Source organism: Microtus ochrogaster (genome assembly GCF_000317375.1).
Source record: "Microtus ochrogaster isolate Prairie Vole_2 chromosome 14 unlocalized genomic scaffold, MicOch1.0 chr14_random_1, whole genome shotgun sequence".
Classification (NCBI taxonomy): Eukaryota; Metazoa; Chordata; class Mammalia; order Rodentia; family Cricetidae; genus Microtus; species Microtus ochrogaster.
In genome coordinates this window covers 971,012-990,878 of record NW_004949096.1, presented here as the reverse complement: position 1 = coordinate 990,878, position 19,867 = coordinate 971,012, and the positions used below count along the sequence as shown (strand labels likewise).

Genomic DNA, 19,867 nt, shown 5'->3' with positions numbered 1-19,867 from the left:
GTAGTGAAGTGCAAGGGTGCAGCAGGTGGATGGGCATAAGGGGAAGGCATTTATGGTTTTTTGCTGTTGTTGCTGTTTCCAACTTTAGGTAACAATTCAAGTTGTATTATTCTGTTATCTAAATGCTTTTTTTAAGCCCAGCACATTGAGAGTAAAAGAAGGGGTAATCTGAAGAAAAAGAATCTCCCTTTAGTTTGTATAAAAAGTAGAATCAATACCAAACATGATGACTCCTACCTATAAATCCCTGCTATAGGGAGGTTGAGGCAGGAAGATTGTTACAATGACTTTTCTACATCTTAATTAAAAGTTTGAGAACATGAAGATTTGAATATGTTGTTATTACCATGCAGTCCCAAAGATTCTAATTTCTCTTTTAAGAGAAGCAACCTGAGTAAGATATCCCCCACACTTGGTGCTGGAGCTTCTCCTTAGATGTGTCACCCAGAACTTAGCCCCTCATGAGGAGAGCAGGCAGAAGAAAGCTGGGAGTGGCGGGGAAGACACGTGAGCACTTCATGCTGGAATGTTTCTTCTGAATCAGAAGAAAACACCATGTGAAACAGTCTTTGTACACTGATCTCTGGAAACGTCTTTCATAAAATACAAGTGTTTGCAGTAACTATTGTTCTCCATTATTGAATATCCACAGATGACTTTGTAAGGAAATAATCAACAGTCATAGAAAAATGTTTATATTACTTTTATGATCGCCTTTGCCCTTCAGAATTAAATCCAAATCATCTCTCATAATTTAGAAGCCCTACCAAATCTGCCTGCCAGCCACACTTAATAACCATTTGCCCACTTGTCCAGAAAAGCTGCTGCCCTTCAAACCTGCCAAGCTTACTCCTGCCTCATAACTTTTCAACCTTATTCTCATCACCTGGATCTTCTTTCTCCAGATCTTATAAATCCTGTCTCAAAATTAAGATCTTAGCATAGATGTACTTCTAAGGAAGATCTTCACCAATTAAAATGGTACCCGCAGCTAGTAGTACCATGTCACCATGTTCCAGTTCCTTTCAAATATCCTTCACTGTCCATATTTGCCTGCTCTCCTATGCTGTCAATGTCTCCTTGAACTGTGGAAGTATGCATTATCCCTTCTGGAGTGAGTTTCATGAATCTTGCTTATCTTGCTCAACATCTCTAATGTTTAGAAACACTCTGACGCATAGAAAATTAATTGTGGATACTGAAGCCAGACTGAGTTCAGTTCATTGCAGTGTACTGAGGGTGTGGCATCACTCCTGGTCTTCTCATTGTTTTGAACTTATTTATATACTCCATACATAGCTAGCTGCAAGGGAAGTCTGGAAATGAAGTCTTTTTATATACATATTATACACACACGTATATGCGTGTCATATGTTTAAGGAGCTCAGTACTAAAAGAAACAAACAGGAGAATAGATGTTGGCAGAAAATTATCAGTCTCTGTCAAATATGAACCCAAGGCCATGTTCACATTCTTTCCACAAGTACCTGTTCCCTTACCCAGGGATAGGTAAACAATTCCTCCTGCTAGAAAACTCAAGATTCCTATGCCCTGGTAGCGTGTAGAAAAATTTTCCTTGAGTCTTGGGATATAGCTCAGTTGGTAGAAAGGCTTTTTATCATGGAAAAGTCCTGGGTTCAATCCCTCAGAATCCAGTAAAAATGGATGTGATAGAAAACACTGTAGTCCCAACACTCAGGAGGGAGAGGCAGGAGGACCAAAAGTTCAAGATCATCCTCTGCTGTTTCCCAAACTCAGACCTAGCCTGAGATACATGGGACCCTGAAAAGAGAGAGAGAGAGGGGGAGGTGAAAAGGTCTTTCTCACCTATTATTCCTTTTTCCTTTAAGAAGTCATTCTTGACCAGCGGTGGTTACACACACCTTTAATCCCAGGACTTGGGGAGGCAGAGGCAGGAGGATCTCATTGAGTTCAAGGCCAGCCTGGTCTACAAAATGAGTTCCAGGACAGCCAAGACTGTTACACAGAGAAACCCTTTCCCCAAACACACACACACACACACACACACACACAAACAAACAAACAAAGTCATTCCTGTACCCATTTTAAATATCACTACATGAAATTGCCATTGAAAGATGTGCTTTTTTAGGTTTGAGGACTGGATCACTTTCGGGGTTGAATAACTATAGGCTTCTGACCAGGTTTGTTGTTTTTTTGGCAATCCAATTCCATCAATGTCTTAGAACAACAGTTCTGAATATGTGGATTGCAACCCTTTTGAAAATCAAACATTTTCACAGGGGTCACCTAATAACATCAGAAAATACAGATATTTTTTAATTGATTTTTATTGAGCTCTACATTTTTCTCTGCTCCCCTCCCTGTCTCTCCCCTCCCTTTCAACCCTCCACCCAAGTTTCCCATGCTCCCAATTTACTCAGGAGATCTTGTTTTTATCTACTTCTCATGTAGATTAAATCTATGTATGTCTCTTAGTGTCCTTATTGTTGTCCAAGTTCTCTGGGATTGTGGTTTGTAGGTTGGTTTTCTTTGCTTTAAAAACCACTTATGAGAAAGTACATATGATAACTGTCTTTCTGTGTGTGGGTTACCTCACTCAAAATGATGTTTTCTAGCTCCATCCATTTTCCTGCAAAACTCAAGATGTCTTTTTTTTTCTGTTGTATAGTCCTTCATTGTGTAAATGTAACACATTTTCTTTATCTATTCTTCAGTAGAGGGGCATTTAGCTTGTTTCCAGGTTCTGGCTATGACAAACAATGTTGTTATGAACATAGTTGAGCACATGTCCTTGTGGCACGATTGAGCCTCCTTTGGATGGTATTACTGGATCTTGAGGAAGGTAATTGTTTCCTAATTTTCTGAGAAATCCCCACACTGACATCCAAAGGGGCTGTACCAGCTTGCATTCCCACCAGCAATACAGAAGTGTTCCCTTTACCCCACATTTTCTCCAGCATAAGTTGTCATCAGTGATCTGATCTTGGCCATTCTTACAGGTGTAAGGCGGTATCTCAGAGTTGTTTTGATTTACATTTCTCTGATGAATAAGGATGTTGAACATTTCCTTCGGTGTCTTTCAGCCATTTTAGATTCCTCTTTTGAGAGTTCTCTCTTTAGGTCTGTACTCTATTTTTTTATTGGATTATTTGTTCTTTTGATGACCAATTTCTTGAGTTCTTTGTATATTTTGGAGATCAGACCTCTGTCTGATGTAGGGTTAGTGAAGATCTTTTCCCATTCTATAGGATGCCCTTTTGTCTGGTTGACCATGTCCTTTGCTTTACAGAAGCTTTTCAGTTTCAGGAGGTCCCATTTATTAATTTTTCTCTCGGTGTCTATGCTGCTGGGGTTATATTTAGGAAGTGGTCTCCTGTGCTAATGCATTCAAGTGTACTTCCCTCTTTCTCCTCTGTAAGGTTCAGTGTAGCTGGTTTTATGTTGAGGTCTTTGATCCATTTGAACTTGAGTTTTGTGCATGGTGATAGATATGGGTCTATTTTCATTCTTCTGCATGTTGATATCCAGTTATGCCAGCACCATTTGTTAAATATGCTTTTTTCCATTTGATATTTTTTTTGCTTCTTTGTCAAAAATCACATGTTCAAAGGTGTGTGGATTAATATCCGGGTCTTTGATTCAGTTCCATTGGTCCTCCTGTCTGTTTTTATGCCAATACCATGCTGTTTTCAGTACTATAGCTCAGTAGTAGAATTTGAAGTCAGGGATTCAAATTCTGGATGCCTCCAGAAGTTCTTTTATTGTACAGGACTGTTTTGGCTATCCTGTGTTTTTTGCTTTTCCATATGAAGTTGAGTACCATTCTTTCAAGGTCTGTAATTTTGATGGGAATTGCATTGAATCTGTAACATAGATATTTATATTGTGTTCATAATAGTAGCAAAATTACTGTTGTGAAGTAGCTATGAAAATAATTTTATGGTTAGGGCTCACAACAACTTAAGGAACTATATTAAAGGGTTACAGCATGATGAAGGTTGAGAACCACTGCCTTAGAATGTTCCCGACCCATTTACTTCCCCTCAGTTCCATGTGCAAGTTATTCTTGCCAGAGTTTGTTTCTTTGCATGAAACAGATATTGCCTAATTATTTTATGCAGAAAGATGTTCTATAACAGAACATTGGGCATGGATGAAAACATTGGAGAACTAGAGGGCATTGCCACCAAACTGGACTCCAAGAGGACAGGAAGGGGAGGAGCTGGGCGTCCCCCACTGAAGCTACTAACTGGACACACAGCCCTTTGGCCACAGCCTTGGGACTAGTAAGTCCCACTTTCCACTGCAACTGCTTCTTGACCCTCAGGAGGCAGCTAGCTGGACACTTAAACACCAGTCCAGCCTCCACTCCCACAAAGGCTTCTCCATGCTTAGGAAGCCAGCGTCTACTCGCTGAACGCTGATGCCAGAACAATCATCTCTGCATCAGTGCCTGCCAATTGCAGTAGTTAACACAGCAGGAAATCTGCTCCTGCTTCTCTTCCACCTTCTAAACCTAGTACACAGATGCATCGAGTTGGATAACCATCGTCCACATCTTTCCAGACCCTGCTATGAGGAGGAAACACCAGAAGGCAGTTTGAGTGGCTACCAAGTGCCTACTCTATGACTTGAATCTTATTTTTTGAAATCTCTTTCATTTTAGAAGTAGCTACCTGGGTACCACATGAAATAATAGGCTTGATTGAAATAAGCACCCCTGGCCTGACCATTTTCTAGCTATGTTCTTAGTGAAGGTCTTTAAGAAGGTTCAGGGGCACAGACATCATTGGCAAATGTTGCCACCCCAGTTCATAGGTACAAGAACGTCCAGGTATTTTCAGACTAGCAAGGCCCTGAATTCTCAAGCCTTTGGTTAAGACTAGCAAGGCCCTGATTCTCAAGCCTTTGGTTAAGACTAGCAAGGCCCTGATTCTCAAGCCTTTGGTTAAGACTGTGAGGTCTAGGCAGCATACCTTTTTTAACAGAACCATAGTCCCTTCTTGCTAGTGCCCTCATTCTAGCATGAGTTCATCTCTCTATAAAATGGCAAGAGTTAACCAGTATTCTAAATTTATTCAGCATTTCATGGTGAGCCACTGGTTGGAGGTATAAGGTTTGCCTTCCAAGTTATCACAGATATAATAAGAACAACAATCACAAACTCATCTCTGACCTCCCTGCCCACCTTCCAACCACTAAATCAAAGAATATTTGTATCACAGAACTTGGGTATCACAAGCTGATCTCTGGCATCTCTGCCCACCTCCCAACCAATCAATCAAAATGTCTGTATATCACAGAACTTGGGTATTACTTGTGTCATTTCCCAAGATCTATATTAACGGGGTGGAGGTTATGCTATTGTTCCAGTGATCCAGTGAGGGTGCCTTGGATAATGCGAAGTCTTTTTCTCTCGCATAGACCAGGTTGAGTGACCCAAGCTCCTAGACTCATTCTGTCATTTTGTTTTGTTCCTGTTAGCCCATAGCGACTCCATGTCCGCTGTTTCAGCACCTGCCCTTAAGTCTGTATGTCAGCAAGTGAGAAAAAGGAAGTTAGGTCTGTCCTGAACACTTGTGCAGAGCCTGGAGCGAGAATGCAAAGAAGGGACAATATTATTATGTTAGAGCATTTTAAAGTTGTCAAGCCATTAAATATGTCTCTCTTCTTTCAAAAAAAAAACTTGTCTTGAAATTTGGGATCAGAGTTCTGAGAACATGAAACAGAGAGAATTGCTCTACAGGCCACCTTCTTTCTCTTCTACAAATTTCTCTTATATACTTGTGCATACCTAGCTTGACATCCACGACGTCCGTACTGCCCACTAACAGTCATGCCTTTGCTACTCCAGGAACTTCAAATTATGCACACACAGCACAGTGCACTCATGAGTGGACAGACATGAAAACAAGAACTGTACAGGCTTATAGCCATCTGGACAGGCAATTCAGAGTTTCTGTGCCTCAAGAACATATTCAACAAAGAAAGACAGAGGATTTTTAATCATTTTTGGTGGAGGGGGAGGAGGGAGACAGAATCTCATGTAATCCAGACCTCTAACTCTGTAAGCAGCCAAGGATAGCCTTGAACTACTTACTGATCCTTCTGTGTCCTGGAATTATAGACATGTGCCAGCACCGACTCTAGATGCACACTTCATTAGTCCTCTAATTACCCAGTCCATGGGAAAGAGTCTGGCCAGAGGAGAGGTAGATGGGGCCCTCTTGGTGAGGTTTGCTTACTGAGAGGGCAGGGAAGGAGTCAGTGCCTACTCCCTTTACAAAACCTCATCCAAACACTAACCGTGGCACCTCTGCCCAAGATATAGTGACCAAGATGCAGTCACTCAGCTTCATCTTTTAGCAAAGGAAGCTGGGAAATGCAGCCTTTATTCAAGGAGGCCATGTGCCCTTCTAGTGTTCAGGGATTCTTTACTTTCTAAAGAGATTAGATCCTGGGAGTAAACTAGCAGTCTCTGCCACAGGCACATGCCTTTTCACAAATCACACTTCTGTTTAGACAAGCAAGTTCTTCACCGTCTGCTTTCAGAGAGGTGGAAGCAGATTTGGAGGCAAGACAATACTGTCAGTTATAATTGACGGTCAAAATAATTGCACACCTGAGCATTTTTCAATGGGCAGCCAGTATGCAGTGTTCCAGCTCTGAGATGTTGTCTAATTTTCAGATCAGTCAAGAAAAACCAAAACCAAATGAATTTCTTAATTCAAAGAATAGTGAAAAATTATGACACTAATTGAATTTTACTCTTAAACCCTGAGAATAAATTGGACCTTAAGAAAATAAAAAAAAATAATAATGATCCCAAAACCTCACCATGTGTAGTAGCCTATTTTCCAAAAGTACTCAGCCACTACCAAATGAGCACTTGCAAATTCAGAAAGAAAAAAGTGGGGGAAGGGGGAGTTGTTTCTGGCATTGTTTCCTCTGGCCAGAGTGGATATGAAGATGGTGTAAAATTCGTGAAAAATTAGGCAGAAGTATACTATACTGTAGTATTTTAGCCAAATGTAGAAGACTTGCAATATAGCGTTATGTTATAATAATGTAGTCATTATTGAATAATATAAATGTAAAAGTATAAAAATATAATAACTAGAGGTTGGGGAAATTGATTAGTTGGGAAGAGCACCTACCTACCTTGCAAGCATATGAAATTGAATTCATATCCCAAGCAGCTACCTAAAAACCCAAACATGACTGTATATGCCTGTACCTCAGCACTGGGGAGCAGAAGCAAGCAGATCCCAAAGCTTGCTGGCTATCCAGACCAGCCAAACTGGCAAGTTTCTAGGTCAGTGAGAAAGACAAAACAAGATGGGAGTAATAGAAGACATGTACTCTCCTGCTCGGGCTGCTCGTGCACACACCCATACACTCACATGCTTGCACATACACGTATACCAAACCCCACACAGTAATAACATGTAATTATAGAATAGCATGAGACACTGGCATTCTTAGTAGCTGAGACAACAGGCGGAAACCCTGGAATATTGAGGAGTGTATCAAACCTACTCCATCCTCTTCCCTGTGCCTCTATTAGGAAATTCGTCACTGAGAAAAGGGAAGTCTCCCTACAAGACAGAACAAGAAAATAGCGCTTTAGCCTCCTCCACTCTAGGCTCCTGGGAATAATCAGATGTGTGCTTTGTTGTCAGAAAATAAAAGTAGAGCCCCAAGCAGTGAGCCGTGGTTCACTGCAGCTCTGAGTTCCTGGATGCTGATGGTTTTGTTAATGCAGCCTTTCTTGTAACTGTCACATAGTACTGATTGTCTCCCAGTATGCATTTGTTCTTTCTTCCATAGTAATCAACTTAATCAACCTTTTTACATACTTCTAAACTCAGAGTCTGTTTTGCAGCTCAGTCTGTCCGCGTCTAAATTTGGGTTGTGAGTCGAAATGACATGGCCAACTTCCAGGTCCTGTCTTCTTGGCCACATTTCCCCCACCCCCACTCAGCATCAGTCTTGGAGCCAGAAGTGGATTCCCTTATTTAAAAGGCAGACCAATCCTTTGTGCTCAGAATTGCCTACTTGTGGGAGTAAAGTGGAGAATAAATACACTTCTACCTTTTAAGAAAATATATTTACCTTTGTGTATGTGTGTGCGTGTATGTGCGCGTGTTTGTGTGTGTACCTGAAGAGGCCAGGAGCATCAGATCCCCTGGACCTAGAGATACAGGAGGTTGTGAGTGGTGACATTTCTACTTTTTAAAGCCACTCTTACTTAGTACAAGAATACTTCTGTTGTGGCTCCTTAGCCTGTACTCTAATTCTTTGCATCACACAGAGCATGATTACAGAAACCAGCAAGCTCTCTGCAAGTGAGGGCACCACAGAGTTGAGACTCTGCAAGGGAGTGGGATGGATGCTTGCTGTTCATTTGTTTCCTCCCCTCTGTGTGAAGAAGGAAAAATAACTACTAAAACCCAGGTAGAGGAGCTTCATGTTCTGACATTTCCTTTATTTGCCATTTTGGCAGCAGTGAAGACATGTGCAAACGACAGATTTTTAAAATGAGGTGGATCCTAAATTGCCTTCTGTATTACTTACTTTTCCATTGCTATAATCAAACACTCTAGCCAAGAAAGCAAGAGTTTGGTTGGGCTTCTGGTTCCAGAGTGCTGAAGTCTATCCATGATGGCAGGGAAACAGAACAGCACACTGCAGGTGTGGCAGTTGGAGAGACAAACTAGTAGGTTGTAGTTGTAGCAATGAGTTCCACATAGCCCAGATGGAGTATAACAAAGGTTTATTTATTTGGGGATAAACCCACAGTAAGGGTAGCAATCCGCAGTCCTCTGTGTGCACTGGGAACTGGAACAGAAAAGTTCCAGTCATCCAGCAGAAAAGATGACCATGCAGGTCTGCATTTATAGTACATGAGACCACACCCAACGTGGGCAGGTATCGTAAAGGCTATTGGCTAAAGGAGTTCCCACACAGTAGGTAAGGCATTTACTTTCAAAACCTGCTTTCAGTGGCACACTTCCTACAGCAAGGCTGCCACATAAACCTTCCTGAATAGCACCACCAACTGGGAATCAAGTGTTAAAATGCCCAATACTATGGGAAGCATTTCTCGTTCAAACCACCATACCTTTGTAATACAACCATACACTTTGACACTGGCCTAGAAGCCAGGCAGGGAATTGTGGGTGCAACTTCCTTTATGTTTCTTGGCAGAGCCACAGGGGGGACGGGAGATGATATATACTAAACACTGAGGTTCTGCTTATGTCCTGAGACCAGTAACTAAATTGTTGTCATTTATAGCTATGTATAGTGAGCTATATACTTCTAGACGCACTTCCTGGCCCCCTAAACTCACTTGTTTCTATCATGTTTTACTACAAATATCTTTCTAAGCTCCCTGAAATCTACTTTTTTAACCAAAAGAGGTTTAACTATGTTAGTATAGTAATGATGGTTCACAAAGTGTCTGTACATGTCATCTGATCTCCATGGCAGTCTTGTGAGGGGACAGTTGATTCTTTGTGTGGATGAGCACATTGAGCTTTGACAAATAATTGGCTTATGGGAGGTCGCCCTGAAAGTGAAGGACAAAGGCAGGAATCTTGCTGTCACTCCACCTCCATGCCCAGTGCCCTTGCCCCATGACGTCTGCTTTGTCTCTGGCAGAGCCCTGGACCCAAAAAAATCAGCCAAAGTGACAGATTTTTAGGTAGGAGACTAACATAGGACTCTTCGGATATGAACCAGTTTTCATTCAATTTGTTATGTTTAAAAGAAAGTGAAAATATATTGAAAACTCTTCTGAGAGGCTGGAGAGATGGCTCAGTGGTTAAGAACTCTGACTGTTCTTCCAGAGGACCTGGGTTCAATTCCCAGCAACCACATGGGAGATCAAAACTGTCTGAAAATCCAGTTTCAGGGAATCTGACATCTTCACACCGATTCACATAAAATAAAGTTAAATAAATCATAAAAAAAATTTAAAAAAAGAAAACTCTTCTGAAAGATTAATGTTCCGTGGTTCTGAGCAACACAGACTGGCTTTCCGGGAACATGAGGAAGCTGTGAAGATGCCAATGAGTGCCTGCCCAGCTGCTGAGGGTGGAATGCTCTCCATCAGCGGTCTTCAGAAAAAGAGACAGTGCCTGGTGCTTTTCGTTTGGCAAAATATAAAACATATAAAGTGATTGGAACTACTTTAGTGGGGATTTACTTTCAGTTTGCCTCAAATCCAGGCTTAATCTCCATTGATTAGTTTGACCCTTCTGTTTGGGAACTGTGGGTACTGAGCACGGGTTGGCAGGTGGGGGGAAAAAGAATTAGTTGGGGAACCGTTAAGACAGGAAATGTTACTCTATGTGTCTAAAGGACCAGTTTGTTACTGTCCCAGAAAGGACAGATAGTGGCTAAGCCCAGCACAATGGAGAGGCAGACCTTGGGGAAGAGCTCCAAGTCGCATCCTCTTTGGGAAGCCCTGAAGCCACAGAGCAGTCAGCTCTGCTGCTTGGGTCTACCCTGGGTTTTCTGTGGAATGCAGATGCCTTTGGCAGATGCCCTGAACCTGCCAGGGCATTTTAGTAGGCTGTTCCCTTCCATCCAGTAGTGGCAGAAGGGAGTCCATTGATCACATCAGATCCCTCCCTGAAAATCCCCCAATTTCCTGTAGGAATCATAGGAGTTCCTATTTTCTCATACCTCTATTCATACAGACCTGGTACTAAGACAAAATCTAGGCTGCCAGCCAGCTAGATATGCAACCCCTGCCTCATCTGCAATCTTTCCCTCTCCAAATCTAAGGAAACAAAATCAGATAAAAAAAATACTCAGCTCAGGATAAAAGACCCATTTTTGCTTTGGCCTTTGCTCGGGTATGAAAAGAGAGAGATGAATCCTCTGGTTGGGTTTATAACGTGGAGAATCATTTATTTCATGCATTCACCATATTCATTGTTATTTAAACTGTTTCTCAGCGAAATCTCAACATCTAAAAATTTATTTACACTGCAGCCTTGCAGTTTATCTTAAAGAAGGTCACCATGTGGTAGACTTTTTCAGAAGACAGATGTGGGCTGCAGCGGCACCTGAGCGTTTACATGTCAAGTGTGTGCAGGCTGTGGAAGCCTCAGAGGAGAGCTCCCTGACACAGCTGGCAAGGCTGGGACCTGAGCTCCTTTCTTGCTGCTTCACATCACACTGATGCGGCACACAGGGGAAGCTTGGAAAGAAAGAACCAAACATTCTGCTCAAGAATTTACATTGCATGGTGACCACATTCGAGGAATCAACAAAAGCAAGCAAACCACACAGAGGCACAGATTTCCCGGCCCTCTTCTGGCATTTTCAGAGGACAAAATCTACAAGCAGCTTTCCAGTAAAGCATTTGCCTAGGAATAATTAATCATATCATCCCCAAATTTTTATGATCAGAAGTAGCACATAAATAATATGTGACTTTTCTTCAAAGCCATTCAACCCAAAAGATCTCCAAGCATGTCACATGTCACTTTTTTCCCAGGGATGGCATTTAGCCAGTTGGCTCACTCATTGCCTAGATAAGAGAAGGGGGTGCTTAGGCAGTCACTAAGCAAATAGTTGAGGCCCTAAAATATTTTTTATTTTGCTAGTCCTAACTAACTGCACTTGCTTTCCGGCTTAGATTTTGCGTGCAGGCTAGACCTTCAAATCTACCTTGCCTTGTAGTGCACTGCTCCTGCTGTTGGGCAGATCTCATTCTCCTTGTCAGAACTGAGGCCATCACTTAAGAGCCCACTCAAGTTCCATCTCTGTAAAGTGTTCTCCTCCACTCTACCTTTCTTGTATCCAAACCTAAAAAGTTCACTGTGAGGGTGATTTGTGCACTTGCCTTATTCATGTCAGTGTGTTATCAGAGACAAGGTGTGTGGAAGGTGTTTTGCTCGCTTCAGAATGCCTTGTAGATTCTGTTTGCCGCATTGGCTCCATAGGCCACTCACCATTTGGGAGGTTCCAGTATTGTGCATGCACATGTGCACAGGTATGTGCACACACATGCACACAAGTGCTAACATTCTGTAAGTTTCGGATAACTCAGATATAATTAAAGATCTCTTTCCCCCTGCTTCTCCTATGGTCAGTGACTGTTACCACTGCAGAGATGCCTGTAGCCTCAGACCTGGGAGCCATGCTTCCTTTTAGACCACTGAGCGTATCCTGCTCTTATTTCTGCCGAAATCCTCTGTGGAACACACTAGAGTACAAAGAACTGAAGGAGTTATTGGGGAACAGATAGGTCTCATCTGAGATTCAAGAAACAAACAGTTGCTTAATAAGCAGCAGGCTGAGTGCCGGGGGTGAAATGAAGGGTTCCGTGTGAACGTCCCAGGTTTTTCTGAACTCTTCACCTGCCTGACATCTTTGTTGAGCATGCATCTGTACAGCAGTGTATTTCGTCTGAAATGCTTTTGTATTTGAGACAAATCAAGGAAGAACCTTTCATAAATTATCTTAAATGTCTTTAAATATCCACAGCTTGTGTTTACATGACAACAAGGAAGTCTTTCATCGGGAAAGCCTCCAGCAGGAGCATATGCTCCTGGGCAAACATTTTGACAAAAACGGTCCTAGCCTTTTTTTTTTTTTTCATTGAAGAGAGTTTTCCAAATGAAGGTCCCAGCCAGGTTGTCTATGAAAGATCACTATCCTATCCTATCCTGTCTTGCCTGTGGCCCTGCCCTCCTATTTTGTGCTCACCCAACAGGGAGAATCATGTCACTCCTGGAGGAGTGGTTCTAAATCCCCTGCAGATCCCAAAATCTATGCATGCCAAAGCCCGTCCTACACATGGCATAGTACACATATCCACCTGTAGACTTTAAATGACCTAAAGATTACGGTAAGACCTAATACGGTGAGAATGCCATGTGAATAGATGTTTTGCTATATTGCATAGAATAATAATGATATAAAAAGTCTCTATGTATTCAATGCAGATCATTTCTTTTTGACTATTTTCCAGTCATGCTTGTTGATGTGAGATCCACTGATCTAAAAAGTCAGCTCCTTCCTTAAATTTTGTTTTTTGTTTGTTTGTTTGTTTTTGTCTGGTTTGCTTTGGGGTTTTTTTGTTTGTTTGTTTTTGTTTTTTGTTTTTTGTTTTTTTTTTTTTTTTTTGACAGGCTCTCACTATTTAGCCCTGGCTTGAAACCCTCATTTTGCAGATCAGGTCAAACTCACACTAGAGATCTGTCTACCACTACCTCCCAACCAAATTTTGGAGTGAGTGAATGTGTGTGTGTGTGTGTGAGTGTGTGTCAGAGAGAGAAAATTTTATATTCCTTTCTGTTTTTTGGAGCATGTGAGACAGGGTTTCTTAATGTAGCCCTGGCTAGTCTGGAACTAGCTCTGTAGACCAGGCTGTCCTTGAACTCAAAGATTCACCTGCCTTTACGTTGTAAGTGCTTGCGTTAAAGGTGGGTGCCACCGTCCCTAGTTTATATTCCTTTCAAAATAACAACATTCTTTTAAAACTGTTTCTTTTTCTAACCACAGTAACTTCTGCAGTTCCGGCAGGGGATGGGATATCTGCTTAAGTCACCTTGGATCTGGGGAGAGATGAAGCCAGGAGTGGGGTATTCAATGCCAAGCTACACTTCTGAAAGTCTACTTCAGGGTTGTGCATTGAGGCAAATGTAGTGAATGCTGTGGCTAGCTCACCTGTGCCTCTGAGAGCTCTGCTGTCCAGTAGTGTTTTCCTCGCTATGCCAACGCTTCTGTGAAAACTGGAGTCCCTAGAAAAAGGATAGTCATGAAATAAAGCCATCAGGTCAACTTATACACAAAGAGGAGCAGGCATCAATGGGGATCCACCATTCATGAAAAGCTTAGTTGATTAAAAAGCATTTAAGGACCCTGGCAAAAACAGAACCAGAAAAAAAAACTGTAGCTTATGATATTTTTTCAATTTGTACATTTGCGTGTTTTCATTCCCACCTAAGAAAGAAAAATCTCACTAGGTTTAGTTTGGGACTCTGAAGTGAGCCCACTGAGAACCCTGTCCAGTTTCTAACCGTGGCTGTGATTGGTGGAAACTGAGTAAGAGTGGGTTGTGAGGCCGAGGGGCTGCGCCTGAGGAACTGTTTGAGCAGAGGTTTCATATGCACGAGGAGATGCTGATCAACAGAGCATAATATTGTATTCTGAAGTGTGGGGAAAGCAAACTTAATTTTCTTCTTTCTTCTCTCACAATGCACCGCAGCGACTGCATTTGCCTCCAGACTTGTCAGACACAGTGAGCCGTTCGCGCAAACAGGATCTGGCAGAAGCCGCCAAGCAGCGGGGCCCAGGCTGTGGCATGATGGCCGGAGGCAGGAAGCACCTGGACTTCTAGGGAATCCTCCTTAGTAACTGCATGCGGAATTACCTGACGCCTAATTATGATTGCGAATAGCTTATGTAAATATTTTTCTTAATGATTTGACCCTCCAGTCTTTCAAAAACACAGGATTACAAAATGGAGCCATCATTCCTCAGTTTGGATTGTTTCACTGTTTGTTTTTTCCACCGATTTTTGTACAAAAATAATACAGCAGAAATACTGTCATTTGAAATTTAGCTGCTGTTGTGTATCTGAAAAATTTAAAAATACTAAATTCATTTTTAAATAAACACCCCCCAAAAAAAACCCTCAAACCTGGTGTGCTTTAGAATCGTCCCTGGTTTACGTGGACTGTAGCAAGGAGTGATGGTAATATGCGTGCTGCAGCCCATAGATACAGAACGGGAATTCAAGCCGTGTGTGATAACATTGCTGTTTTTCTGAAAAGGTCACCAAAAACTGTTAAGACTTTTTTAAAAGAATGTTTTGTTTGCTAGTATATGAAACAGTTTGCATTGGTGCATCCTGTTGTTTAAAGTGGTAAAGGCAAAAGTCCTATTTGGGGGGTTCGTCTTACCCTACACAGTAGTACATACAGAACTTGATGGGCTGCACAAAGCAGCTGGCTAGACTGCTGATCTGAACTTCCAAATGACCGACATCAGTGCTGTGAAATTATGTCAGCAGACAAAATTCAAAATGGAAATGGCGCTGGTGTCCCAGAGATGTCCACCAAGCCCAGTGAACAGCTTATGTAATGCGATTCTAAGACAGTGGAAAACTGAACCGAACTCAGATTTCCATTGTGTCCCCTCAACCCTTTGTTAACTATGAGCATTGGCTAGGCATGTTAATGAGTCTCTAACATGGAACGTGTCTTGGGAACACAGCATATGGACCAAGTTTTCCTGTAAGACACTAGGGTTTGGCGCCATAGGTCCGTATTCTTGAAGGGTTTGACAAACCATAGGACAAAGTAAAAGGTAAAAAGCCCCCGGCATGTACTTAAAGACCCGAGGTTTTTCAAAGATGTTTAGCATCTATTGGCAGAAATTGAATTTCCAAAATACATTTTCAAATAAATTAGAATATTTTGAAGCACCTTTAACTAACATCTTAAGCAGCTTCCTTTTAATATACCACAAATTATACTCTATTTGCTCTTGACAACATTGTAGAAAACAAAGACTAGCTCTTTAAAACTGTCTAACCAATATGATGAATGTCAGTCACTTAAAAAAAAAAAAGCCCACTGTAGCATAAACACAGACTGTATACAGCTCTTATTCAGAATTAGAATAATTGAATCAATGGCAGTGATTTGCCAGGACGTCAATCTCTCCATCATACCCTGTCACTACCAGTTTATTTTTTGTGATAAAATCAAAAAGACAACTATTTTGTCACCACGACTTCATTAGCACTAAAAAAAAAATCAGGTTGATTTTCTTTATTTTTTTAGAATGTCTGATTTATTTTTTTTATCTCGTTTAATTCTAAAGACACAAATTCTTCCCCATTTTCTTTTCAAAATAAAGTTTCAGAATTGATCTGTCAGTTAAAATTAAAGGGCTTTTATGTTGAGGATAGGTACTTTTAAGATTTAAAACAACTTCAAAAAATTGATTTCTTCCATCGATAATGAGTCAGGTTGCGCGGTATCCACAGAAGGCCGGCCGTCCTCTGACAGACTGTGAATGTTTGACTGTGTAATAACTAACCTTCCTCTTTCCCCGCTGGGAGTCATCCCCCACACACGCCACAGCACCTTCACATGGCATCTGACGCTGAAAGGAAGGGCGAGGCCATCGCATAGGCAAATTGCTCATGAAATACTTCATAAATCATTGGTCTGCTGCTTGGCTACGACACCTGTAAAGTTAACAGTCAACTCTTAGTAGGTATGAGCTTTACAAATAGATAAATTCCCTAGAAATTGAGTAAGCATATTTGAACCCTTAGTTTAGAGAGAAATTAAACTTTTTGAACTCTTCGATAAATAGAGTACCTGGATTTTCCAAAAGCACCACATCCACTACGTTGTTTCTCAGGCTCCCTCGGCACATTTTAATAATAATAATAATAATAATAATAATAATAATAATAATAATAATGAAGAAGAAGCTGCTATTGTACGGTGCTGGTTTTTGTTTTCCTCTGATACAAACCCATTCTCAAAATATGTTTTCCTTCATCTAGAGATTATTTGTTCTCTATTACCCCAACAACTTCCTACATAAGAATATTGCTCTTCAAAATACAAACATTAATATATGTATGTTACATGCCAATATATATATATATATATATATGCATGCATGTCCTTCTGCTGCATTATAAAATGTATACTCTGCTCGTATATTTTAAACTCTCTGGAATATAAATACTTAAGAACACTGTCAAATAGAAGATCTATAATATCCCTATATCTTTTCAGTATTTCTAGTGTGCAAACCCCAGACCCCTTTCTGGTATTTATTCCTGCGCTAGATCTGCCTTTCTTTAACGTGAGGTAAATATTTTGACTACTATAGGTTGCTCAGGCAAAGGGCTCTGAGACATCTGCATTTTTTGTGAATAGCCACTGAGCGAGATCACTTTTCTTAACTTATTTTTTACTTATTCTTTATCACTACACCCAGAACCTTCTAGTACTAACACCAGAACAAATGAAAATGCTTCAAAAGCAAGGGATATCCTGCTGTTGAGTCCCTGTCTTTTAATTTTAATGAATGGGACATACACCTAGAGCAAGGGCATGTGGGGAAACCCATATCAGTTAAGCCCACTATTAATACATCTCTATGACATCATATTACTATATTCCCAAGATAGTCACCATCAACAGTATCCGAATTAACCAATATAAGCCCTAAAGGTTTACACTTTGAACTTGAAAAATGAGCAAGCAGTTATTCATCTATGACCAAGGCAAAAAAAAGTTATTGAAAAACAGAATCATGTGTATTTGCCATCTATAAACTCAATATAGAGACCACCCCCTCAAAACAAAACAAAAAAAATCACTTTTTCTTGAGAACATTAAGGCCCAGAGCACAAGGACGTGAATAGAGATAGTCAGTCAGTGCCCTCCTGTGACTGCAAACGCTCAAGAACAAAGCAGCTAAACGCTAACACTACACATGGAAGTTTTAGGAAACCCATTTGTGATGTTTCATTTAAGCAGGAAGAGGAGGTGATGTAAGCAGTGCTGAGAAGCCAGTTGTTCACCACCGTGTAAGAGTTGTTGGAAGGTTCGTCCTGGGAATTTCATTGTGGTGGAAAGAAAAGTTATTTTCACCTGGAGTAGCGGTTCTCAACGCGTGAGTTGAGACCACCTTGGGGGGTTGAATGACTTTTTCACAGGGGTCATTCCTGCGTATCAGATATTTACATTACAGTTCACAACAGTAGAAAATTAAAGTTACTAAAAAGAAAGGCCATAATAAGATTATGGCTGGGAGTCACCACAACGTGAAGAACTGTATTAAAGGGTCGCAGCGTTAGGAAAGTTGAAAAACACTGACCTAGACTAATTCAACTCTGATTCCATTCACCTGATGTCCCCAAGTTAGTCAAACCTGGAGATAAAACTAAAACGTAAGCTGTTCGGACGGAGAATGTCATAAAATTTGGCCTTCATCCTGGAAAATGGCACTAAAACACCCCTGCAAGATTTTCCATTGTGAAATCTATAAACATACCCGTCAGTAAATAAACAAATGAAAATGATTACTGGGAGTCAAAAACCAGTTCCCGGGCACCGGAACCACACAGCCTGGGATACAGACAGCCCATCCCTCTAGGGTGCATGCGGGCAGAAGGCAAGGCTGCTGCTCTCATCCTGCTGGACCCAAGGCTTCCACAGCTGAGCATCCCTCCTTCAGAACATAGCAGGCTGTGCCACTGCACCCTGGCAATCTTGACCCTCTGAGGACTTGTATTCGTGTCCAGCTGCACACATCCAGAGCCTCAGTCCTCACGTCACTCCCAGATCTGACACCCCAAATTCCGTGTGCCATTCTCTGTCGTCTGTGTGCTCTCCGCAGCAGGGCCGGGGGCCAGCACAGACTGCCTGACCCCAGCCCAAACACAGCCAGTTAGAAACTGCTCTTTTTTTTTTTTTCTAAGGAAGAAGTAAGCCAGCCAGGAGTGGCTGCAACGCAGACAGCCCTTCTCTGACAGTTCCTTCAACACACATCCCTCGGGGAATGGAGGCTGCAAAATGTCAGGAGGCAGAAGTGTCTGCAAGGGCGATTGTACCAGTAGTATGTGTGTGCCAGCAGGCAGTGCAGCCTGACATGGACAGTGATTACAAGCGCACACACAAAAACAGCGGTCCAGTTAGGATGGCATCTCTAAACAAAGCAGTTCTGCTGGAAGAAAATGAATAGATCTAAGTCATTTGCTCGTAGGTGATAGCCTATCTACCAAATGGGAGATGTCCAAATCCTCAAGTCATGGATTTCTCATCATTTGTCTTTGGGACTGATATATATATATATATCAGAGTTTGAGTCCATGGAAGTGTGTACCGAGACATTTTTCCATGTATGAATATTTTTAATCCAGACAGTCAGGAGCCCCCCACACACATGTTTTTTTCACTGCAGTTCACTGAAGAAAATATGTCTACTTTGACTTAGGTGTTGCCCAGAGCAGACAGAAAATAACAGGCAGGCCAGCCTTTTTCTACCCAACAAAGGCTTATTTCTTCCTTCCATCCACTGCTTGGGCTCAGGCACTCCTGCCCTGCATGCCGCCACTTTAAACATGATCAGATCTGTGCTTCTCTGCAAATAACAACTGACCAACAATGGGCCCTGCTTCGTAGACCTGGAGATGTTTGACTTCAGCTGCCAATGACTGAAGGCCTTTCACTCCCACTGGCCAGTCACAGCCTGCTTTGTTGTTGTCTGCTGATGTGTCTGCGCTCATTATTTCTTGACACGCAACATCCCCCCTCCACCCTCCGACCAGCCACAGCGGCACAGAAAGCAGGACTCAATGGGAACAGCTGTAGGGTTCAGTGGGAAATGTGCCTCTTGAACAAAGAGGACAGAGACAGGACAGGGAGAGGTGATACCTGAGAGAGGCAGCAGCTTTCCGAGAGTCTTGCTTCAGAACTCAACCTCTGAATACACTTGAGTGAAATTGTGGAGGTTTTGGCTGCCCAGCTTGAAGATGCCAGCCTCAGTTCAAAACACGATTCCTAGGGAACCGCGTGTTACATTTTAAAAATTATTTCTACACTTTGAGCTCTTAAATGAAATAAATGGATAAATTGGAAGGACTGCCATTTTCTGTACACGTTGTAGGATGCAGATCCTCACAGCTGTGAATGGTTTTTTTTTTCCTGATACATAGTCAACTTCTGGTGTCTGTAATTTTTTTTTCCCTTGAGGACCACCAGGTTGTAAAATGGAGTGTATAGGAACCTAACCATTGATTGAGGATGTTAACCTAAAGTGGAAACAAAATTTGTAACACCACACTATAAGGTTAAAAAGAAAATAGTGTAATAAAGAA

The 19,867-nt window shown here is 41.6% G+C and overlaps 1 protein-coding gene across 1 annotated transcript in view; it reads left to right on the top strand.

Annotated features, from left to right (window-relative positions):
- Elp4 (elongator acetyltransferase complex subunit 4) overlaps positions 1 to 14,648 on the top strand; it is a 208,986-nt gene extending 194,338 nt beyond the window's left edge. The window contains exon 10 of the mRNA XM_005364033.2: positions 14,219 to 14,648. Within this exon, the coding sequence (XP_005364090.1) occupies positions 14,219 to 14,350 (132 nt within the window). The 3' untranslated portion in view covers positions 14,351 to 14,648. The remainder of the gene's footprint in view (positions 1 to 14,218) is intronic.
- Positions 14,649 to 19,867: the final 5,219 nt, after the last annotated feature.